Source organism: Coffea arabica, chromosome 3c (genome assembly GCF_036785885.1).
Source record: "Coffea arabica cultivar ET-39 chromosome 3c, Coffea Arabica ET-39 HiFi, whole genome shotgun sequence".
Classification (NCBI taxonomy): domain Eukaryota; kingdom Viridiplantae; phylum Streptophyta; class Magnoliopsida; order Gentianales; family Rubiaceae; genus Coffea; species Coffea arabica.
This window is the reverse complement of record NC_092314.1, coordinates 14,510,344-14,535,683: the sequence shown is the minus strand read 5'-3', so window position 1 is coordinate 14,535,683 and position 25,340 is coordinate 14,510,344. Positions and strand designations below refer to the sequence as shown.

General features: G+C 34.1%; 2 protein-coding genes across 2 annotated transcripts; both read left to right on the top strand.

The window, feature by feature from the left end:
- Window positions 1–8,440: 8,440 nt before the first annotated feature.
- LOC113735651 (norfluorocurarine oxidase-like) lies at window positions 8,441–10,795 on the top strand. The gene is made up of 2 exons (XM_027262648.2): window positions 8,441–9,377; window positions 10,005–10,795. The coding sequence occupies exons 1-2, from the start codon at window positions 8,442–8,444 to the stop codon at window positions 10,614–10,616; spliced, it is 1,548 nt and encodes a 515-aa protein (XP_027118449.2). The 5' UTR covers window position 8,441; the 3' UTR covers window positions 10,617–10,795.
- Window positions 10,796–20,015: 9,220 nt separating this feature from the next.
- LOC113734751 (norfluorocurarine oxidase-like) lies at window positions 20,016–22,371 on the top strand. Its single transcript, XM_027261404.2, has 2 exons — window positions 20,016–20,953; window positions 21,581–22,371. The coding sequence occupies exons 1-2, from the start codon at window positions 20,018–20,020 to the stop codon at window positions 22,190–22,192; spliced, it is 1,548 nt and encodes a 515-aa protein (XP_027117205.2). The 5' UTR covers window positions 20,016–20,017; the 3' UTR covers window positions 22,193–22,371.
- Window positions 22,372–25,340: the final 2,969 nt, after the last annotated feature.

Genomic DNA, 25,340 nt, shown 5'->3' with positions numbered 1-25,340 from the left:
TACAAAAATTTGTATTTTTCTTGAGTAGGTAATTATTGAGTAGTATCTCTCATTAGATAATGATTAGTGATTGATATTCTAATTAATTGATTCACATTTTGGAAAAATTACACCAATAATCCCTCACATATGACTGATGTAAAATTTTAGTCCCTTAGAATTAAAATGATTGATTTTAGTTTCTAACAATTGAAAAATGATCATTTTCTATGCTTCGTCACCTTTCCAGCCAAATTTTATCGAAATGCGTCACAAATCCATCATGTGATTAATTTTTTTAGGGCAAATTTGGTAACCCATTTAATATTGAACTAATTTTCCATTTAATCAACCATTTTTTCAAATGATTCTCCACCTAAACCTAATTTCACAAATCTAAATCCACATCACTTGTTTACCTATTCTACCATCATCTTCTTATATCACTCCCACTTCCGCCACCGCCACCACAACCATATGACCCTTTTCGCACTTCTCAATCTCCACCTCTTCCCTTTTCCCTCTTTTCTCCTCTTCTTTCCCCAACTTTATGGGTCTTGTAAATAAATATATTTCTTTCTACTTCTATTTTTAAAAAATCATGGAAATGTGTTATGTAAAATTTCAAGATTTGTTGTAACTAAACAACAAAACGCAACAAGGCCTGACGTAAAGATGGACGGCAGAGGTAAGGCGGTGTCACCAGCAGTACATCCAGTAGTCCAAGCTCTCTTCTTCTTGCGAGGGACCTAGAAAAGCCAAGGCGAAGGTGGTTTCCCTACCATCACCCGTTTTCAATAATACTTTGAAGAAATGATTGTTTCTCACCACCACACCAAATCTTGATAGCTTATTCCCAAAGGACTTGAAAATTAAAAGATTCCGGACAGCCTTAGCAAACCCATGATAGCACATGTGGTTGATATAGATACTGAAATTACTACTTTACTAGTCTATAATCACATCCGAAAGCCTCACTCAAGAAGCTCTAATGTAATCATCTCCAAATTATTGAACCTAATGGCTAGCATTACTTGTAAAAAAAAGATTTGTTTTAACTTTGTTGATTCTTGAGGCTTACATGGCTGATTTTGGAGTTATTGATGCTGTGTATTTCATCTGGCTCATTTTGCGAAAAATTCAATGAGTTTTTGTGTTGTTTTGACAAAAATAAATGAAAAGAAATCACAGCTATTTTTGGCCAACCACTTTTTGTACTATTTCTGCGTAAAATAATGCCAGAATCGAAATTTATGCAAAAAACCAAGTGAGAGTAAAAATTTGAGACAAATTGTGAACAAAAGATGATGGTCTGCGGTGATGCCGTTGCCAGATGCACCATGGCAGCTCATGTGAGCTTGGTAAGAAAATGGAAGGAAGATGATAGAAAAAGGAAAAAGAAAGAAAGAATAGAGAAAATGGAGTTTTATCAAAACTATGTCATTTTAACTAGTTTGGCATGTGGTGAATAATGAAGAGAAATGGTGTATTAGGAAACAAACTGACAATATTAATTGGGTGTCAAATTTGTCCTTAAAAAACTAATCACGTGATGGGCTAGTTACATATTCCGACAAAATTTTGACCGGAAAGGTAACAATGGACCAAAAGTGAACATTTTTCAATTGTTAGGAACTAAAATCGATCATTTTGATTCAGAGGGACTGAAATTTCACATTAGTCATATGTAAGGGACTATTGGTCTTGTTAATCTTTTTGTCAATAATTAATTTGTATCTTCCATTTGTTAATGATTAATTGATGATATCTACTGTTAATTGATGTCTTATTCAATTAGTTAATCAATTAGATCAATCAATTAGTCAGAAAATATTATTTCAGTTATGAATTTTGGCAAGATTTTCTTGATGGAAGGAAATCATAGGGATTTTTGTGTTTGCCAATAAAGGTCCCTCGTCTAGCCTATAAAATGCCTGTGGTATTCCATCAATTGTACATTTTTTGGTAAGGCATAGGCTAGAAGATCCATTCTCTAAATTCTTCTTCTACTTTTCTCTTCTTCTAAATTCTCCTTCTTATCCACATAGACAAGAACAAGGCAAGAAGATAAAGGAGTTGTAAGGATTAATCTCTGTTTAACAACAATGGCTGGAGGTAAGTCATTTAAATTTCTACTACATAGTACAATTTAGTTGTAATTATTTGGTTTACATGTGGTATCAAAGCCACCCTCTGACCATGTTGTTTAACATATAATTTCATGGTCTATTGGCAATCTGAGAAGAGCTACATAGATTCAATTAATATTAAATGAATCAAATTCAATTTGTCATGGGATCTATGTATCCATTCTCTCAATGATTGAGAATTAATGGCTAATTCCATGTTTATGTATCATCCTTGTGATGATTTATTTGGTCATGCAAGTATGTATCATACATATATCGTTAGTATGATATTTGATCTTCATTTGGTTATGCTTGTATATGACAACATAACTAATTATATTCTTGCATAAATTATGATTAGTATACTTATACCTTTTGACTTTGCATCATGTATGCTAAAATATTATAAATTAAAATATTAAAATGGTCACTCACATTGTCTTAGAGATGCAAAATTAGCTATAAATAAATTAAAATATATACAAACTATTAGGTAAAATGGACACTTGTCACCATCACTATCTAAAATTACAGGTTGAAGCACCAAACAAAAAATGTAAAGGAAGAAGCAAATAGAGAGCAATTAAGGTTGTCCAAAAGTGAAAACTGCAGCTTGATTGGAACTTGGACAATATCCTAGTAGGAATGCCGAGCTTATGCAAGGTGCTTCAATTGTTGCAAATCTATACTATATATAAAAGTGTTTTGAATGATTTATCGATGGGTTTTTTTTTTACTTTTTTGATTTATCTAATATGCCTTTAAGACAATTTGCCTACATATACCCTTAATTTCCTGTTGAAATACTAATACTATCCACTTGGGAGCAGGATGCTATGTTCCTAACTATGTTAGACTCTGAGGCTAGTAGTAGTCATTTTGTAAATATATGTGACTCAATTGCTGTAAATAATAACAAATCAGCCTTCTAAGAAGAAAATAAGATATTTTGTAATGGAAATGACTCGTGCTATTTTGGTCTATATGCATACGAAAAGCATATCAAATGAAGAACACAAGAAAGAATTAAGTATACATGGAATTACAAAAGATACAAATTCAAAGCTCTAATAAAAATGAGCAGAAAAGTCAAATTAATTATTTTGTTATTAACTTTGTGTACATGCCGTCAGTGACGGAGCCAGGATTTTTTTTTGGGGGGGCCAAAATTTTTTCCTAATAAAATTATCTTAATATATTATGTTCAAAATAATTTTCTTCTATTTAAATATATGACATCTAAAAATATCAAATATTAAATTTAATTATAAAGGTATGTCTATTCATAAATATACGGTACAGTCATAACAAAAAAGATAACATTTGATTAAATATCTTATAACATCACAAACCATCCAATTTGCACATTATGAGAAGATGCTCTCCAATATGTCACCTATGCAATATATATATATATATATATATATATATATATATATATATATATATATATATATATATATAACCTTGTAATATAAATGTAACTATTTTCAATTAAAAAAAGATAAAAATTATGTTAGCATACTTTGAAATTTCAACATCTTTTCTTAGAAGTAAATTGATCTCTACGCTCTTTCATAGAACTAAATTCATCTATGATTCAATCACTGCTAAATTTTTCAGCAACTTCCTTTTCTATATACAAAATTAGACAATCATTCAAGAAATTATCTTCCATCTTGTTTTGGAGCTTTGCCTTGATTATTTTTATAATTGAAAATGCCCGCTCTGAAGTTGCAGTTGATACAGGAAGAGTAAAAACAAGTCTAATCAATCTATCAATAACAGGATATATCACTGATTTTCTTGTCTTCACCAAGCTTTGACATCACTCATTAATACCAGATAATTCTTGCAATTTAGGATGATTTGGAATGTCGAGCTCAAAATGTTGAAGTTCTATTCTTAGACGTACTAGTTCTTGCTCCATAAAATCATTCGGATAGAACTTCTCTGCAAGTTTACAAATATCATCAATCTTGAACAGCATTTCTAGGATCTAAAGCAGTACTCAAAATAAGCAATTCCACGGTATGATCATTAAACCTGCTATGTAACTATTGCAATTGATAATCAATTGTTGCAAGAAATCTATCCACTCGATAATAATGCTCCACACTAATCTCATCATGATGACTTCGAGATCTACCACGTCTTGCAATATATTGAGCATTCATACAGGGGATATCAATTTGATATTGCTCACAAAATAATTTAACGTTCACCAAGAAATCATCCCATCCCAAATCTCGAAAATTCTTCAGTAGCTTTGTTGTGTTTGAGACAAGATGCATTTCATTCAAAATATCTTGAGATTTATGTTGTAATGCTATACAACGAAGATGAGTAATTTCCATACTGTCTTTCATAAGATGCAAAGTGAAAACAAACTTAAAGGATAACAACTGATTCAAAGGAAAATTTGCATCTCCACGTTAAGAGTATGAACCTCCATCTGCTGCAATGTTACTTAAAACCACACGAGTAGCATTGAACATTTTCAGTAAACTAGAAATAGAATCCAAATGAGAACCCCAACGAGTATCTCCAGCTCGTTTTAAAGTGCCAATTTGATTAAGCTCCCTTCCAGTTTCAAGTTCATCATTAGCAATCTTAGTAGCAACTTCAATTGCTTGAGCCTCCTTTAATTCATCATTACGTTTGTTAGATGCAGTAACAATGTTGATAATGAAAACTAAATTGAAGAAAAATTGGTGAACAGAAGCTACTTCTCTAGAAACTGCAGCTAAAGCAAGTTGAAACTTATGAGCCAAACAATGAATGTAATAGGCATATGGACATTCATGGCAAATTAAAGCTTGCAAGCCATTCCATTCAAAGATGGCTAATTCATATATATATATATATATATATATATATATATATATATATATATATATATATATATATATATCAACTCTCATAATATAAACTAAAATTGAAAAAATTTAGGGGGGGCTAATTTTATTTTACACACATATTTACATATTATGAATTAAAATTCTCAAAACTTAGGGAGGGCCATGGCCCCCCTTTGCCCCCACTTGGCTCCATCATTGCATGCCGTGGATCTTTTGAATTTTCATTTCCACTCTAGTCAAAGAAGAATAATAAAAAAAAGTTTTGCATAGCGAATGAGTTGACTCTTTAATAAATTGTGAGATCGATTTAATTTAATCTTTTCTTTTATTTATTGATATTCGCATATTCCTTGATTGCTATGGTTATGGTTATTTAATTAATTGATTGTCTTTGATCCGGGTAATTACTTAATTTAGTAATATATTGTCAATTAGGGCATTTGAATCCGTAATAGTTTAATTGCCTTGAAATAGTGATAATTGGCACGATTAGGTTTGTGTCAGGGGGATACGCGGGCTAATCTGAAATAACCCTGGTAGCGCGTTATTTGGTTAGAATAGAGCTCCTGTAATACGTAAGGCAATTGGGGAATTAAATCTTATGGGCGTACCTAGGATTATTTCTCAATTAGAGCAGTGATTAACGAGCGTACCTTAATCACCAACACAGTAAGGAGGGGTTGACTGCCATCGCTTGTTTAGTAGTTATAACTTATTTATTGATAAATAATTGGAATTGCCTTTGTTTCGATAATCAATTGGGTGAACCATTGCTGAAGTTATTCCTTGGCTAGATCCTTAATTATCACTCATTTGATTTTAGTAAATTGTTATTTAATTTCTAGTTGGCTATTTTATTTTTATTATTTTACTTTTAGTTGAATTGCTTAAATTGTTACCCTCATATACAAACACCCCTCTTGTCACTGTAAATTTGAAAAGAAACAATTACTTCCAATCCCTGTGGATTCGACCCTGTTCACCGCTATTTACAGAAATTATTTTTAATTTGAGCAGGTTTTATTATTGCACAGGCTGACATCCTGTCAAAAAGTGAAAACTGCAGCTCGATTGGAAGGTGGACAATATCCTTGTAGGAATGCCAAGCTTATGCGAGGTGCTTCAATTGTAGAATGATCGATGGGTGTTTTTTTTTTTTTTTTTTTTACTTTTTTGATTTATCTAATTTGCCTTTAAGGCAATTTGTCTACATATGTCCTTAATTTCCTGTTGAAATACTAATAGTATCCCCTGGGGTGTAGGATGCTATGTTTTTAACTATGTTAGACTCTGAGGCTAGCAGTAGTCATTTTGTAGATATATGTGACTCAATTGCTGTAAATAATAACAAATCAGCCTTCTAAGAAGAAAATAAGATATTTTGTAATAGAAATGATTCATGCTATTTTGGTCTATATGCATACGAAAAGCATATCAAATGAAGAACACAAGAAAGAATTTAGTATACGTGGAATTACAAAAGAAACAAATTGAAAGCTCTAATAAAAATGAGCAGAAACGTCAAATTAATTATCTTGTGATTAACTTTGTGTACATGCCGTGGTTCTTTAGAATTTTCATTTCCATTCTAGTCAAAGAAGAATAATAAAAAAAAAGTTTTGCATAGCGAATGAGTTGACTCTTTATGATAATATATGATATCTCACCCTTAATTTAATGAGAAGTAAAGGCTGCTATTTCCACAAGAACTTTCAAAACGTTTGAAGTACCCAAGAATCTTACAAGTCCCGGTCCGATGTGACAGAACCTTACAGGTCAAAGAAATCAAGCAAACGAAAGCGGAAAAAATATTAATAAAGATTAATAAGACGCCCATATGTTACAGGAATCAAACGTACCTGGTGTAATATAGGTAAGAGTAAAATAAAGGAAACAATTTGCCCACAAGCCTCAATTGAAGAAAAATCTTTCCTCTTCATTCTGCTGTACGTACAGGGTTATCAATTATGGCATAGCTTTTAGTATAATTGTATTTGACTGCTAGTGGACAGAGTTGTCGAACATCTATGACCAAGGAAGGAGCTAGGCAATAGCTATTGTCATTTCATAGTTATGAAAAAGAAAAATAGCATTCGATCTTTTACTCCCTCCCTTCTTTTATAAGTGACGTTTAAGAAATTTGCTCTTAAATACTTTTATCTGTCGTTTTACTATTCCCATGCAGCATTAATTATTTTTTCACAATTTTACCCTTTTATCTCTCTTTTTCAATACAGGATTCTTAATTAGTTTGCATTGCTTTTGGCCTAATAAAACAGCACCATTTAATACTCTAGTGAGAGAAAACATGGGTGAATTGGACAATTAATGAGGATACAAAAGGAAAGTAGTGTACAGATTTAAGCAATGAAAAACTTTTCTTAATTGGTGTGCAAAACTTTAAACGTCAGTTATAAAAAAAGGGAGGGAGTATATCACAATTAGAACCGAGCACTCATTCTCATACAACAATAAACATCCTCATGAATGCGAGCACTCATTCTTTTTAGTTAGAAAACATTTTTAATCTTAAACTCACTTTCAATCTGTTTTTGTAAAACCTGACTCGGCAACGAGAAGATTCTGACAGCCTCCAGTCCATGTACGGTACACCCAAATTATAACAAAAAAAATTCTGAGAGTCCTGGCCATCTAGATGAATTGGACTTGCAATTCTTAATTCAATGTTCAACTGTCTGGAGTTGCTTACTTTTCTTCTTTCTTTCTGGTGATCCATGTTTCTCTGCCGAACACCCAAAAAAAAAAAAAGCAAAAAAAAAAAAAAAAAATTTGCAATAAGTTTCAATTGAATTCCCAGATTGTGATTTCACCCATAACTCAAATAATAATAACCAAAAAGTTAGCCAAAAAGTTATGCAGCAATTCAAGCCAGATCAATTTAAGTCACGAGGAGCAAGATAAAATGGTATGAAAAGGACTATCAAACTCTTAAATAAACCACATGATCTACCCAAAAATTTTCCTTTCTACGAAACCTTTCTCATATACAAAGAATTAAGCTCCTCTCCATTAACTGTAAAGGATTTTAATGTATATACAAAAATAAAAATTAAATTGATTAAATTTTACCATTAGATCAAAGTTTAAAAATTTTATCGTTATTTTGACCTATTTTGTGCTGTCCAAATATTTTGTTCAAATTTAATGACAAAAATGTTCATAGATAACTTTGATTTTTAATTGCGTTGATCTACTTGTGAAAATAAAACTATTCGCATAAACATATTGCTTTGTAAAAATTTATTTGTATAGATATAAATATATAGAAGATTCCAATATCACTGCTCAAAAAGTGAACGACCCGAGGACCGTCAATGGTCGTACTCGTACAACGGTGCCCTAAATGATGTATTGACTTAATCATCCCCTCTGGTCCTGATTTATTGGATTTTCTATAGTAAAAGAGCTTGAAAAACTAGTATAAAAGCAGAACACCATCACAGCCAAATGCATGCTCATATACCACATGGCTTTGATCAATCTTGATCTTTCATTTTTCTCATTTTTTTCCTTGCTCGTATTCCTTCTATCCCTTCTCAAATGGTTCTATGCTGCTTCTAAACCCCAGAAAAAGTTACCACCATCTCCACCAAAGCTCCCAATTATTGGCAATCTTCACCAGCTTGGCCAGTTTCCACATCGCTCCCTCCAATCACTGTCAAGAAAATATGGTCCACTCATGCTGCTTGAACTGGGAAGCAAGCCAATGCTGGTTGTCTCTTCCTCTAATGCAGCTTGCCAGATCTTGAAAACCCATGATTTATCCTTTGCAAGCAGGCCTAAATCGGGCATCCCAGATAAACTCTTTTACGGAAGCAAGGACATAGCTTTTGCACCATATGGTGAGTATTGGAGACAACTAAAAAGCATTTCTATGCTTCATCTTTTGAGTAACAAAAGGATTCAGTCTTTTCAACATGTCAGAGAAGAAGAGACGTCACTCATGATCGAGAAGATCAGCCGAATGTGTTCTTCCTCGGCTGTAAATTTAAGTGACATGTTTTTAATTCTCACAAATGATATAATCTGTAGGGTTGCCTTGGGGAGGAAGTATAGCGAGGAAGAAAATGGGAGGAAAAGTATGGAGAATTTGAAGGTGTTTGGTGAGTTACTGGGTATTTTTGATGTAGGAAACTATATTCCTTCGCTTGCATGGGTTAATCGCTTCAATGGTTTGGATTCTAAAGTGAAGAAAACAGTTAAACAGATTGACGGATTTCTTGAGGGTGTGATAGAAGAGCACATGAATAAGAGGAAAGGAAAGGCTGAAAGTCACTCTACTGCTGAGGCAAGATGCCAAGACTTTGTAGATATCTTGATTGAGATTAATGAGGAAAAGACTATGGGCTTTGCTCTTGAGCGAGATGCCATGAAAGCTATCATCCTGGTAAATTTCTGTCTACATCTCTTTGCATTGGTAATATATCTTTGGGATCGAAGTAAGTACGGTTGATTTTTGTGTGGTTGCATACGGTCATTTTATTCTTATTTTTTAAATTTGGTATATACTTATATCAGTAAATTGGAGTACGCAAGTGATATTTATATATGTTAGATTAGCATAAATCAAATTGTGTAAGAAATCAATAGTCGTACAACATATAAATCACAACCGAACTTGCATCAAATTCTAAATTTTTTACCTGTTTTAACCACCAAACATATAAATATTCAGGTTTGTTGAGTTAAGCCTTATGAAGCCTGGGTTGATGAGTGAATGGAGGAATAATTGGGTTTTGTCAATCGAGATTTGGCAAACCTAAACTCAACCCATTTAAATATTCATATATACGTTAGAACTATAAAAGCTCACAAACCTTAGGCTGTTTATTGGACTATGAGCCAGCCCAAGCTAGCTTATATTTATTGATTTTAAAATCATTTCATTGATAAAGTTTGATTACTACATGGTTTTGAATAAAGTTGGACTGGTACGCAATAGAAATAAAGGTTATTGCCATCGTATAATCCAAACATGTTCTAATGCAACGCTTTCTTTGATTCCATTATTTAGGATGTCTTTGGTGCTGGATCTGATACAACACATTCAGTTATGGATTGGGGAATGTCAGAACTTCTAAAGAACCCCAAAGTCTTGCATAAATTGCAGGCTGAGGTAAGAGATGTGACTCAAGGAAAGCCAGAAATAACTAGAGCTGATATGGAGAAAATGCAGTACTTAAAAGCAGTGATCAAAGAAACTATGAGACTTCATACTCCAGTGCCATTACTGGGTCCTAAAGAATCGAATCAAGACGTCAAAGTAATGGGGTATGATGTACCAAAGAACACGCAGGTACTTGTGAATGCTTGGGCAATTGCAAGAGATCCATTGTTGTGGGAGAACCCTGAAGAATTTAGACCTGAGAGGTTTTTGGGTTCGAGTGTAGATTTTCATGGATTGAACTTTGAGTTAATTCCGTTTGGTGCAGGACGAAGAGTTTGCCCGGGTATCAACTTCGCCATGTCAGTAACTGAACTTGCATTGGCAAAACTGGTCAACAAATTTAACTTTACATCACCCGATGGAATCAATCCAAACGAGTTGGACATGACCGAATCATTTGGTATCACAGTCCACAGAAAATTTCCTCTGCATGCCATTGCCACACCATATTCTTGCTAATGTCTTTGTTTATGATGTTTCAGCTTTACTTGTTTTGTTTCGTTTCTAGTGAAGTTCTTGCAAGTAAATTATAGACTATAGTGATGGGTTATTGTACACTGTGCCCTAAGGCACGATGTAACTATAGTTAATTATGCTAGTTAAGTTATACACAATTCACACTGACAATGTTGGAATTTCGTCGTGGCTTATCCGTCTTTTTGGTGTGCTTATTTTGAACGCCGGCCCAAATTTTATCAGAAACAAACCAAATACGAGGGGTACATCAACCTTACCTCATATAGTACATGATAAAATGACCAATTAAGAACATTGACAAGCAATTCTATATCTATGGAAAGACCGAAAAACTAGCTTGTCCAATCTATACTCTCCCCTCGCCATCATCAATAAGTCAGCTAATAATCCTTCAGAATCCGTACTAATACCATTGAATCTGATTCAACAATAACCTGCATAAATCCTCTTTGAACACACAATTTCATCCCTAATAATGAAGCTTTAGCTTCCGCCTGTATACTAGTACCCTTACAGAAGAAAGAGGAGAAGGCAAACTGTAAGCACCCCCATTGAATCTCGGAGTACCCCTCCTCCACCACACACGCCTGGATTTCCTTTCGAGCATCCATCAATATTGAGTTTCAACACCCCCCCCCCCCCTCTACGGAGGTTGCCAAAAACAATCCTGACATTAAAATCATCCAATCGTCACTCAACTAGTTCCAAAAAAGGATGCCAAGACATAATATTGTGAAATTCCCTGAACTTAATCCAATACGCAGACCTCAAATCACTAAAGATAGCTCCGCACACCGAATGAAAATCCACAAAAACTCCTTGGTAGAAAGCTATATTCCTTGCCTTCCATAAATTCCAGCAGACAAAAATAAGCAAAAGGCGAAAGATAAACTTTAATCTTTCGGACTTGGCTGGTTTATACCACCAATTAGCCAAGGCCGCATGCAAATGATCTCCAGCATAATGAATTCCAGAAGGCGATCCAAAAAACTTCCACACGGCCATTGCCAGCTCCCCTTCCAAGAACAAATGTTTTACCGTTTTAGCTTGAGAGTCCACACAGCAAAAACATTTGGACAACGTATGAAACTGAAACTTAGTCAGCACATCATCCAAAGGCATCCTACATCTAAACAATCGCAGCATAAAAAATGAAATTTTCAATGGCACTTGCGTATGCCAACATTGTTTAGACATGAATGAAGAATCCCTAGCATCCCGTATCTCCTGGAATGCAAAGAATAAAGAGAACCTGCCCGATGTAGATACAACCCAAGTCATGGCATTTGGAACATCCCTAGAAAGAATAACCATATCCGCAATTTCTTGAACAACCTCCACTGGCAGCAGTTGACCTAACAAGATTATATTTCACTCACCATTGTCAATAACATCTTTGAAAAATAGATTTCCTTGCACCTCAGCTTTAAGAGACAGCTCCTGATCCTACCCAGTTGTCATACTAAAAGCTACAACTTCCACTGTGAAGTTACTAGACTATAAATAATTCTGCAAACCCCTTAATGTCCAACTTCCTTCTCCATGTAGGCGAGCTTGTTGAAGAAATGGGGACTTGACATGGAAGAATTCCGAAACAGTACTTGTTGTGCATAAATTTTGCCCACAAGGAAGAACCACTCCTAAAATTCCACTACAACTTACAAGAGAACGCCCTATAAACCTGACATGTAGATATTTTACGTGTTTTATTGGTTAGTTTTGGTGCATTTTATTTAGTTTTATAGCTAATTAACTAGGAATCTAGTGAAAATATGTATTTTGTGATTTAATTGGTGAAAATTGCATTTCTGTAGATTTTAATGGTGAAAACTTCATGTTTTTGTAGGTTCAATAATTCAATCATCAAATGGTGTGAATTGAGAAGATAATTGGATGATTGATGATGGTTTAAAGTGATAAAAAAAGAATATGAAGTGCAAAAGAGGAAATGCGATCAAGAACAAAAGGAAGCAAGTTTCACGGATTTGACACCTTGTGGTATTTTGACAATATCTTGAGTTACAAACATTGGATTGAGGTGATTCTTAAACCATTTTGATACTAAGAGATAGATATATATTTCGTATGAAGACATTGAAGTCCAGTTCAGTTGTTTTCCTTGTCAAAAAGCCGAAATACAGAAGTTCAACTCTGTTGCCAAAAGCTGAAATAGAGCTCTGACTAGTCTTTGGTATTCTGATCATATCTCGGTCCACAGAGCTCCAAATTCAATGATTCTTGAGGCATTGGAAAGATACTCAAAGGACTACAACTTTCTTGTTTTTCACAAGAGTTAGTTCGGGCTCCATCATCATGAAAATAGTAGTTGAAGTGGTACCAAATTCATAGAAGTGAATACGCGACTCATGAATACATAGCTCAAGTCGCGTATTTCTAGTTGTGTATTCTTGCTTGATTTCTGCAACTTGCTCATCAACTTACCTTACTTTCACACAACTTTCCAGCTCAATTCTAGCTAGCAATTCTGGCTGTATCTGATCAAGAAAAGGGTGGAAATTTGGAGAGACAACTCATAGGAGTTCAAGAGTAAAAAAATGACAACTTTAACAACTCTTTTTGACCTTGAATTCCTCTATAAATAGAAACTTTTGGAGAACATTTTCATAACTTTGGAAGGCTAGAGAAACTCACCCAAAATGTAGTCTTCACTAGAATTTCCTTAGTTCATTAGTTAGAGTAGTATAGTATAGGTAGTGTACTTTATCCTCTTGTATTTATAGCTAGATTTGGATGAAGATTGAGGAGCAAAGATGGAGAGGTTGATCTCATGTGACAAGGGTGATATCTCTTCTACTACTTTCTCTTTTGTATTTGATTTCATGTTTAGTTATAATACAAGTTTGGATTTGTGTGTTTATCATGTTTAGTTAAAGTTTATGCCTAGAGTTATGGATGAACTTTCTATATCTTGTTTGTGATGTTTACTTGGTTATTTGATAATATTATTTTGAGCAAGTTATTTATCACTTTATTTTTCTAATCATGATTAACTGGCCATTAATTGTGATTATCTAAAGGTGTTAAGTTTGCAATGAGAATTGGAATTTAACACTAAATCAAGGAAGTGATAAACCTAGGGATTATACTCACGAGATTAGAGGTGCACCTATGTGGTTTTAGTGACTTGTTTCGTGTAATTTCATAGAAGAAATAAACTTGTAGTTAATTCATAACCACGAGAGTAGGTATGGTTTAGCTACAAGTATAGTTGATTCACTACGAAAGTAGGTTTAACATACATTGGAAATTACGCCATAATTAACCAAGATAATAGCATTCACTTAACCGGTAATCTCATTTGCAAGAGTAGTAAGGAATTCCATACCTCTAGAAGTTTTCTAGTGTTATTTTCATTACTTTTATATTTATGGTAGTCTAGATAATAAAGGAGTTCGAAAAACCATCGGTAATTGAAAATCTTCTCTGTGAGATTAACCCTTAATACCTTATACTCGCTCACGATTCGTATACTTATGATAAATCACGTGTGGGGTATTTAAGAATTATAAATGTAAAACTTGATTGTGGATGAGTTAATTATATACGTATACCCCGCGCACGTCAAGTTTTTGGGGCCGTTGTGGGGAAAGATTGGGCAATATCGGTGCTAAGAACAACTTTATTAGTTTAGACATTTTTACTTGTTTTTCTTGTTTTTGTTGTGTCAAGTGTATTAATTGTTATATTTAGTGTCTTGTTGAGTCTTTATTTGTGTATATATATATATATTATTTTTTTTTGTTTAGAGTCATCTATTCTTCTTGACTAAACTTGTTTTTAAGTTACTTTAAAAACATGTTTAGGGATTCAAGGAGAGTAGAAAATATGGGCGGACAACACATGAAAAATGGAAGATCGGCAATCGATGGTTACTACATGCAAAGCTCCATGAATAGAGGCGACCAAGAAATTACCAAAGGTATGCCATTTGAAGATGGTTTAAAGTGCTTATAGGCTAAACTTGATATTATAATGTTAAAAATTCAAATGGACACCATTATGAATATGCTCGAGCAAAAGAGGAATGTTAAAACTGTTAATTCTAATAATGTGATTTGTAACTTGTGTGGAGGATTTCATGCTATTCGTACATGTAGACAAGTACAAAATGTGGATTATTATGGTGAATTTGGGGGGCATTACAATCCTTGTTTAGATCAATATGGTGCTAATTGGGATAATTCTTCTACTTATGGTTGGGATAATCAATATACTAATAGTGACTCTTCATGTTTTTATGATTATCCACCCGAATATGTCCAATATGAATCAAAACCATCTTGGGAATTGGCAATTGAAAGGTTAGTTAATGCACCTTCACTGTCGGAATTAGAAAGTGAACCATTAGCTAATGATTCTAAGCCATCTTGGGAGTTAGCTTGAGAAAAGCTAGCAAATGCAACTTCCGACCGTTTTGATAGGGTTGAGGAAAAGTTAGATAAATTAACTTCTCACTTTGGTAGAATACAAGAACAATTACATGTTTTGCGTGACGTTATTTCCTCTAATGATATGCAAATTGACCCTAGCATGAATGGTGAGCATGTTGCATGTGAACGTGGATTGCATTTTGATGAAAATAATAAATCACAATTGTGATTCAATAACAAAATGTCCATTTCACATGATAGTACCTTTGGATCTAATCTTGAATCTCAAGAGATGAGCCTTAGCGACTTATTTTTCACCCCTCTTGAGGAATGTATTGATAGTATAGGTTTTAAAGGTATTATTACCCAAGAAAGTCAAGCAGACGTTCCTTTGGTGAATTCTCAAGTGATACACATTCAAGATAATATTTATGAATCACTTGAGATAGATAAGCCACTTCTATCTCTCTTATCATTAGAACATCTGGCTTTGGCTATTAAGCCACCTTTTAATGATCCACCATGACCAAAATTGGTGGATTATTCATTAACCAAGCCTCCTTGAGAAATGAGGCAAAATAGTTGAGCCAATTTCACCCTTTTCCTACTGAATTTTTTTTTTAAAAAAAGGCAGCTTGAGTTTAAACATTTGATAATGATGAATTTAGTACTTGGCATAGATTTAGACCCCATTTGAGGTTGCAGTAATTTTGGTTAAAAAATACATTTTTATGTGCTAAAATTATTATTAAGGTATTTTGTAAACATTATCTCATAAAAATAGAAGTAGGGCTTTTGGTGTTAAAAGTAATTTTAGCAAAATATCAAATTTGGTGCTTTTTTAAGGGGAAAAATCTAACAAAATTTACAAAAAAATCTACAAAGAACATTTGATCATTAAGCAACCAAGGGAAAAAAATCTACAAAAAAATGGGAAATATACAAAGGAAGTAGAAGATAATAACAAAAAAGATTCTTGTCAAATTTAAATATCTTGGAGAGGTTAGCTATCAATATTTTGACTATTTGTTTCTAGCTCCACTTGTTTTTTGTGAATGATTCAAACGTTCAACTATGACGCTCTCTAGTATTGTGGACTTCAAGAACACCAATCTGGAAAGAAAAAGTTGCAAGTCCTGACTAGGCTTGTATGCAAACTGTTTGTAGAGATGGTGGTGGGCGTGAGACGAGTGTTGGTCCTCGTTCCCATAGCAATCTATTTTTCCTAAAAGGATTTATATGGATCATGTGAATAATTCATGCAAATCCATCAATTCAATTGGGTTGAAATCGTTATCGATCTAAAGTCATTACCCTTCATACAAATCCATTCAAACTTGCTTTGTATGGACTCCACTGTGCCACCTCTATTATGCAGGATGAGTTGGAAGTCATGACCCATGCAGGATGACTTTTTTAAGTTTTTAAGCGAGTCATGCAATCATGGTTATTAAAATCGGACTGGGAAGGAACAGCGAAGCGAAGGAGATGGGTCAACAGGTCACTAATTAAACCAGTGGATTGTTAAATATATTTAAATATTATATTTCACAATTTTTGATATAAGATATATGATATAAATTGTAATAAACAATGCAGTAGCAAATGCTCATTTAATTTAATTTGCTATAAAACAATTAATTCATATAAAAATCAATAAAAAAATAAATTTATTTAGTAATTTACCAAATTTCAAGTGTAAAATTTTATCTATGTTTAGTATAATTATCTAACCACCAGTCTTTTGGTTGGTGACCACCATCAAAGTATTAAGAATTGGTGGGATAGGAGGTCAAGGGTTCAAACTTTACATTCCACCAATTGCCGCATTATGTGGGTCTACTTAAAAAATTCATACGGGTGTGCAGTATATCCATCTGGTCTGTTGGTGGTTCAATCCCCTCCAGGTTACCCTTGGGTCTCTTCAGATCCCCCCCTCCCACTAGTGTAGAATAGTTTATCGTATCAACAAAAAAAAATGGTGTAATTATCTAGCTTATTTATGAATTTTAAGTGTAAAAAAATATTAAAAATAATATTTGTCTTTAAAATGAATTATGTAACATGTTATTTTTGAAATCTATTTTATAACTTATAGAGTTTGGGTGGTCATAAATTTTTATTAAAAAATTCCAAATAAATTTATTTTAGAGATATTTAAAAAAAGATAGAATTGACAAAATGTTTATATCCTAAAGAAAGCTATTCTATTAACATAAGGCAAAGTGGCGTAGTAGCAAGTATACTATAGCATATACCAAAGGTCTGAAGTTTGAATCCTAACAAAGCTAACTAAATTTTTTTCCACAAAACCTGGTTCATGGACAAAATCAATCAGATTTCCGGTCTAATACGGTTGAACTGCAGGATCATTGACCAATCAATGATCTCTATGTTTAAATAATCTAATTAGAAACCCAGTCCGATCCAATAATCGGTTCATCAGATTGGCTAGTTCGATTGCTAGACCGGATCAGATTTAATAACTATGCATGCAATGACCCTAAATTGTACATCTTGACCGAAACAGATATCCATCACTATCTAAAATTAGAAGTTGAAGCACGAAACAAAAAAAATGTGAAGGGAGAAGCAAATAGAGAGCAATTAAGGTATCCAAAAGTGAAAACTGCAGCTCGATTGGAAGGTGGACAATATCCTTGTAGGCATGCCAAGCTTATGCGAGGTGCTTCAATTGTAGAATGATCGATGGGTGTTTTTTTTTTATTATTTTTTTTTATTTATCTAATTTGCCTTTAAGGCAATTTGTCTACATATGTCCTTAGTTTCCTGTTGAAATACTAATAGTATCCCCTGGGGCTAGCAGTAGTCATTTTGTAGATATATGTGACTCAATTGCTGTAAATAATAACAAATCAGCCTTCTAAGAAGAAAATAGGATATTTTGTAATAGAAATGACTCATGCTATTTTGGTCTATATGCATACGAAAAGCATATCAAATGAAGAACACAAGAAAGAATTTAGTATACGTGGAATTACAAAAGAAACAAATTGAAAGCTCTAATAAAAATGAGCAGAAACGTCAAATTAATTATCTTGTGATTAACTTTGTGTACATGCCGTGGTTCTTTAGAATTTTCATTTCCATTCTAGTCAAAGAAGAATAATAAAAAAAAAGTTTTGCATAGCGAATGAGTTGACTCTTTATGATAATATATGATATCTCACCCTTAATTTAATGAGAAGTAAAGGCTGCTATTTCCACAAGAACTTCCAAAACGTTTGAAGTACCCAAGAATCTTACAAGTCCCGGTCCGATGTGACAGAACCTTACAGGTCAAAGAAATCAAGCAAACGAAAGCGGAAAAAATATTAATAAAGATTAATAAGACGCCCATATGTTACAGGAATCAAACGTACCTGGTGTAATATAGGTAAGAGTAAAATAAAGGAAACAATTTGCCCACAAGCCTCAATTGAAGAAAAATCTTTCCTCTTCATTCTGCTGTACGTACAGGGTTATCAATTATGGCATAGCTTTTAGTATAATTGTATTTGACTGCTAGTGGACAGAGTTGTCGAACATCTATGACCAAGGAAGGAGCTAGGCAATAGCTATTGTCATTTCATAGTTATGAAAAAGAAAAATAGCATTCTATCTTTTACTCCCTCCCTTCTTTTATAAGTGACGTTTAAGAAATTTGTTCTTAAATATTTTTATCTGTCGTTTTACTATTCCCATGCAGCATTAATTATTTTTTCACAATTTTACCCTTTTATCTCTCTTTTTCAATACAGGATTCTTAATTAGTTTGCATTGTTTTTGGCCTAATAAAACAGCACCATTTAATACTCTAGTGAGAGAAAACATGGGTGAATTGGACAATTAATGAGGATACAAAAGGAAAGTAGTGTACAGATTTAAGCAATGAAAAACTTTTCTTAATTGGTGTGCAAAACTTTAAACGTCAGTTATAAAAAAAGGGAGGGAGTATATCACAATTAGAACCGAGCACTCATTCTCATACAACAATAAACATCCTCATGAATGCGAGCACTCATTCTTTTTAGTTAGAAAACATTTTTAATCTTAAACTCACTTTCAATCTGTTTTTGTAAAACCTGACTCGGCAACGAGAAGATTCTGACAGCCTCCAGTCCATGTACGGTACACCCAAATTATAACAAAAAAAATTCTGAGAGTCCTGGCCATCTAGATGAATTGGACTTGCAATTCTTAATTCAATGTTCAACTGTCTGGAGTTGCTTACTTTTCTTCTTTCTTTCTGGTGATCCATGTTTCTCTGCCGAACACCCAAAAAAAAAAAAAGCAAAAAAAAAAAAAATTTGCAATAAGTTTCAATTGAATTCCCAGATTGTGATTTCACCCATAACTCAAATAATAATAACCAAAAAGTTAGCCAAAAAGTTATGCAGCAATTCAAGCCAGATCAATTTAAGTCACGAGGAGCAAGATAAAATGGTATGAAAAGGACTATCAAACTCTTAAATAAACCACATGATCTACCCAAAAATTTTCCTTTCTACGAAACCTTTCTCATATACAAAGAATTAAGCTCCTCTCCATTAACTGTAAAGGATTTTAATGTATATACAAAAATAAAAATTAAATTGATTAAATTTTACCATTAGATCAAAGTTTAAAAATTTTATCGTTATTTTGACCTATTTTGTGCTGTCCAAATATTTTGTTCAAATTTAATGACAAAAATGTTCATAGATAACTTTGATTTTTAATTGCGTTGATCTACTTGTGAAAATAAAACTATTCGCATAAACATATTGCTTTGTAAAAATTTATTTGTATAGATATAAATATATAGAAGATTCCAATATCACTGCTCAAAAAGTGAACGACCCGAGGACCGTCAATGGTCGTACTCGTACAACGGTGCCCTAAATGATGTATTGACTTAATCATCCCCTCTGGTCCTGATTTATTGGATTTTCTATAGTAAAAGAGCTTGAAAAACTAGTATAAAAGCAGAACACCATCACAGCCAAATGCATGCTCATATACCACATGGCTTTGATCAATCTTGATCTTTCATTTTTCTCATTTTTTTCCTTGCTCGTATTCCTTCTATCCCTTCTCAAATGGTTCTATGCTGCTTCTAAACCCCAGAAAAAGTTACCACCATCTCCACCAAAGCTCCCAATTATTGGCAATCTTCACCAGCTTGGCCAGTTTCCACATCGCTCCCTCCAATCACTGTCAAGAAAATATGGTCCACTCATGCTGCTTGAACTGGGAAGCAAGCCAATGCTGGTTGTCTCTTCCTCTAATGCAGCTTGCCAGATCTTGAAAACCCATGATTTATCCTTTGCAAGCAGGCCTAAATCGGGCATCCCAGATAAACTCTTTTACGGAAGCAAGGACATAGCTTTTGCACCATATGGTGAGTATTGGAGACAACTAAAAAGCATTTCTATGCTTCATCTTTTGAGTAACAAAAGGATTCAGTCTTTTCAACATGTCAGAGAAGAAGAGACGTCACTCATGATCGAGAAGATCAGCCGAATGTGTTCTTCCTCGGCTGTAAATTTAAGTGACATGTTTTTAATTCTCACAAATGATATAATCTGTAGGGTTGCCTTGGGGAGGAAGTATAGCGAGGAAGAAAATGGGAGGAAAAGTATGGAGAATTTGAAGGTGTTTGGTGAGTTACTGGGTATTTTTGATGTAGGAAACTATATTCCTTCGCTTGCATGGGTTAATCGCTTCAATGGTTTGGATTCTAAAGTGAAGAAAACAGTTAAACAGATTGACGGATTTCTTGAGGGTGTGATAGAAGAGCACATGAATAAGAGGAAAGGAAAGGCTGAAAGTCACTCTACTGCTGAGGCAAGATGCCAAGACTTTGTAGATATCTTGATTGAGATTAATGAGGAAAAGACTATGGGCTTTGCTCTTGAGCGAGATGCCATGAAAGCTATCATCCTGGTAAATTTCTGTCTACATCTCTTTGCATTGGTAATATATCTTTGGGATCGAAGTAAGTACGGTTGATTTTTGTGTGGTTGCATACGGTCATTTTATTCTTATTTTTTAAATTTGGTATATACTTATATCAGTAAATTGGAGTACGCAAGTGATATTTATATATGTTAGATTAGCATAAATCAAATTGTGTAAGAAATCAATAGTCGTACAACATATAAATCACAACCGAACTTGCATCAAATTCTAAATTTTTTACCTGTTTTAACCACCAAACATATAAATATTCAGGTTTGTTGAGTTAAGCCTTATGAAGCCTGGGTTGATGAGTGAATGGAGGAATAATTGGGTTTTGTCAATCGAGATTTGGCAAACCTAAACTCAACCCATTTAAATATTCATATATACGTTAGAACTATAAAAGCTCACAAACCTTAGGCTGTTTATTGGACTATGAGCCAGCCCAAGCTAGCTTATATTTATTGATTTTAAAATCATTTCATTGATAAAGTTTGATTACTACATGGTTTTGAATAAAGTTGGACTGGTACGCAATAGAAATAAAGGTTATTGCCATCGTATAATCCAAACATGTTCTAATGCAACGCTTTCTTTGATTCCATTATTTAGGATGTCTTTGGTGCTGGATCTGATACAACACATTCAGTTATGGATTGGGGAATGTCAGAACTTCTAAAGAACCCCAAAGTCTTGCATAAATTGCAGGCTGAGGTAAGAGATGTGACTCAAGGAAAGCCAGAAATAACTAGAGCTGATATGGAGAAAATGCAGTACTTAAAAGCAGTGATCAAAGAAACTATGAGACTTCATACTCCAGTGCCATTACTGGGTCCTAAAGAATCGAATCAAGACGTCAAAGTAATGGGGTATGATGTACCAAAGAACACGCAGGTACTTGTGAATGCTTGGGCAATTGCAAGAGATCCATTGTTGTGGGAGAACCCTGAAGAATTTAGACCTGAGAGGTTTTTGGGTTCGAGTGTAGATTTTCATGGATTGAACTTTGAGTTAATTCCGTTTGGTGCAGGACGAAGAGTTTGCCCGGGTATCAACTTCGCCATGTCAGTAACTGAACTTGCATTGGCAAAACTGGTCAACAAATTTAACTTTACATCACCCGATGGAATCAATCCAAACGAGTTGGACATGACCGAATCATTTGGTATCACAGTCCACAGAAAATTTCCTCTGCATGCCATTGCCACACCATATTCTTGCTAATGTCTTTGTTTATGATGTTTCAGCTTTACTTGTTTTGTTTCGTTTCTAGTGAAGTTCTTGCAAGTAAATTATAGACTATAGTGATGGGTTATTGTACACTGTGCCCTAAGGCACGATGTAACTATAGTTAATTATGCTAGTTAAGTTATACACAATTCACACTGACAATGTTGGAATTTCGTCGTGGCTTATCCGTCTTTTTGGTGTGCTTATTTTGAACGCCGGCCCAAATTTTATCAGAAACAAACCAAATACGAGGGGTACATCAACCTTACCTCATATAGTACATGATAAAATGACCAATTAAGAACATTGACAAGCAATTCTATATCTATGGAAAGACCGAAAAACTAGCTTGTCCAATCTATACTCTCCCCTCGCCATCATCAATAAGTCAGCTAATAATCCTTCAGAATCCGTACTAATACCATTGAATCTGATTCAACAATAACCTGCATAAATCCTCTTTGAACACACAATTTCATCCCTAATAATGAAGCTTTAGCTTCCGCCTGTATACTAGTACCCTTACAGAAGAAAGAGGAGAAGGCAAACTGTAAGCACCCCCATTGAATCTCGGAGTACCCCTCCTCCACCACACACGCCTGGATTTCCTTTCGAGCATCCATCAATATTGAGTTTCAACACCCCCCCCCCCCTCTACGGAGGTTGCCAAAAACAATCCTGACATTAAAATCATCCAATCGTCACTCAACTAGTTCCAAAAAAGGATGCCAAGACATAATATTGTGAAATTCCCTGAACTTAATCCAATACGCAGACCTCAAATCACTAAAGATAGCTCCGCACACCGAATGAAAATCCACAAAAACTCCTTGGTAGAAAGCTATATTCCTTGCCTTCCATAAATTCCAGCAGACAAAAATAAGCAAAAGGCGAAAGATAAACTTTAATCTTTCGGACTTGGCTGGTTTATACCACCAATTAGCCAAGGCCGCATGCAAATGATCTCCAGCATAATGAATTCCAGAAGGCGATCCAAAAAACTTCCACACGGCCATTGCCAGCTCCCCTTCCAAGAACAAATGTTTTACCGTTTTAGCTTGAGAGTCCACACAGCAAAAACATTTGGACAACGTATGAAACTGAAACTTAGTCAGCACATCATCCAAAGGCATCCTACATCTAAACAATCGCAGCATAAAAAATGAAATTTTCAATGGCACTTGCGTATGCCAACATTGTTTAGACATGAATGAAGAATCCCTAGCATCCCGTATCTCCTGGAATGCAAAGAATAAAGAGAACCTGCCCGATGTAGATACAACCCAAGTCATGGCATTTGGAACATCCCTAGAAAGAATAACCATATCCGCAATTTCTTGAACAACCTCCACTGGCAGCAGTTGACCTAACAAGATTATATTTCACTCACCATTGTCAATAACATCTTTGAAAAATAGATTTCCTTGCACCTCAGCTTTAAGAGACAGCTCCTGATCCTACCCAGTTGTCATACTAAAAGCTACAACTTCCACTGTGAAGTTACTAGACTATAAATAATTCTGCAAACCCCTTAATGTCCAACTTCCTTCTCCATGTAGGCGAGCTTGTTGAAGAAATGGGGACTTGACATGGAAGAATTCCGAAACAGTACTTGTTGTGCATAAATTTTGCCCACAAGGAAGAACCACTCCTAAAATTCCACTACAACTTACAAGAGAACGCCCTATAAACCTGACATGTAGATATTTTACGTGTTTTATTGGTTAGTTTTGGTGCATTTTATTTAGTTTTATAGCTAATTAACTAGGAATCTAGTGAAAATATGTATTTTGTGATTTAATTGGTGAAAATTGCATTTCTGTAGATTTTAATGGTGAAAACTTCATGTTTTTGTAGGTTCAATAATTCAATCATCAAATGGTGTGAATTGAGAAGATAATTGGATGATTGATGATGGTTTAAAGTGATAAAAAAAGAATATGAAGTGCAAAAGAGGAAATGCGATCAAGAACAAAAGGAAGCAAGTTTCACGGATTTGACACCTTGTGGTATTTTGACAATATCTTGAGTTACAAACATTGGATTGAGGTGATTCTTAAACCATTTTGATACTAAGAGATAGATATATATTTCGTATGAAGACATTGAAGTCCAGTTCAGTTGTTTTCCTTGTCAAAAAGCCGAAATACAGAAGTTCAACTCTGTTGCCAAAAGCTGAAATAGAGCTCTGACTAGTCTTTGGTATTCTGATCATATCTCGGTCCACAGAGCTCCAAATTCAATGATTCTTGAGGCATTGGAAAGATACTCAAAGGACTACAACTTTCTTGTTTTTCACAAGAGTTAGTTCGGGCTCCATCATCATGAAAATAGTAGTTGAAGTGGTACCAAATTCATAGAAGTGAATACGCGACTCATGAATACATAGCTCAAGTCGCGTATTTCTAGTTGTGTATTCTTGCTTGATTTCTGCAACTTGCTCATCAACTTACCTTACTTTCACACAACTTTCCAGCTCAATTCTAGCTAGCAATTCTGGCTGTATCTGATCAAGAAAAGGGTGGAAATTTGGAGAGACAACTCATAGGAGTTCAAGAGTAAAAAAATGACAACTTTAACAACTCTTTTTGACCTTGAATTCCTCTATAAATAGAAACTTTTGGAGAACATTTTCATAACTTTGGAAGGCTAGAGAAACTCACCCAAAATGTAGTCTTCACTAGAATTTCCTTAGTTCATTAGTTAGAGTAGTATAGTATAGGTAGTGTACTTTATCCTCTTGTATTTATAGCTAGATTTGGATGAAGATTGAGGAGCAAAGATGGAGAGGTTGATCTCATGTGACAAGGGTGATATCTCTTCTACTACTTTCTCTTTTGTATTTGATTTCATGTTTAGTTATAATACAAGTTTGGATTTGTGTGTTTATCATGTTTAGTTAAAGTTTATGCCTAGAGTTATGGATGAACTTTCTATATCTTGTTTGTGATGTTTACTTGGTTATTTGATAATATTATTTTGAGCAAGTTATTTATCACTTTATTTTTCTAATCATGATTAACTGGCCATTAATTGTGATTATCTAAAGGTGTTAAGTTTGCAATGAGAATTGGAATTTAACACTAAATCAAGGAAGTGATAAACCTAGGGATTATACTCACGAGATTAGAGGTGCACCTAT

Excerpts from the sequence above, each read along its gene's own strand:
- LOC113735651 (XM_027262648.2), top strand. The coding sequence starts at position 8,442 with ATGCTCATATACCACATGGCTTTGATCAATCTTGATCTTTCATTTTTC. Across the intron at positions 9,378-10,004 it reads CCATGAAAGCTATCATCCTG|GATGTCTTTGGTGCTGGATC; the intron begins GTAAATTTCTGT and ends TCCATTATTTAG.
- LOC113734751 (XM_027261404.2), top strand. The coding sequence starts at position 20,018 with ATGCTCATATACCACATGGCTTTGATCAATCTTGATCTTTCATTTTTC. Across the intron at positions 20,954-21,580 it reads CCATGAAAGCTATCATCCTG|GATGTCTTTGGTGCTGGATC; the intron begins GTAAATTTCTGT and ends TCCATTATTTAG.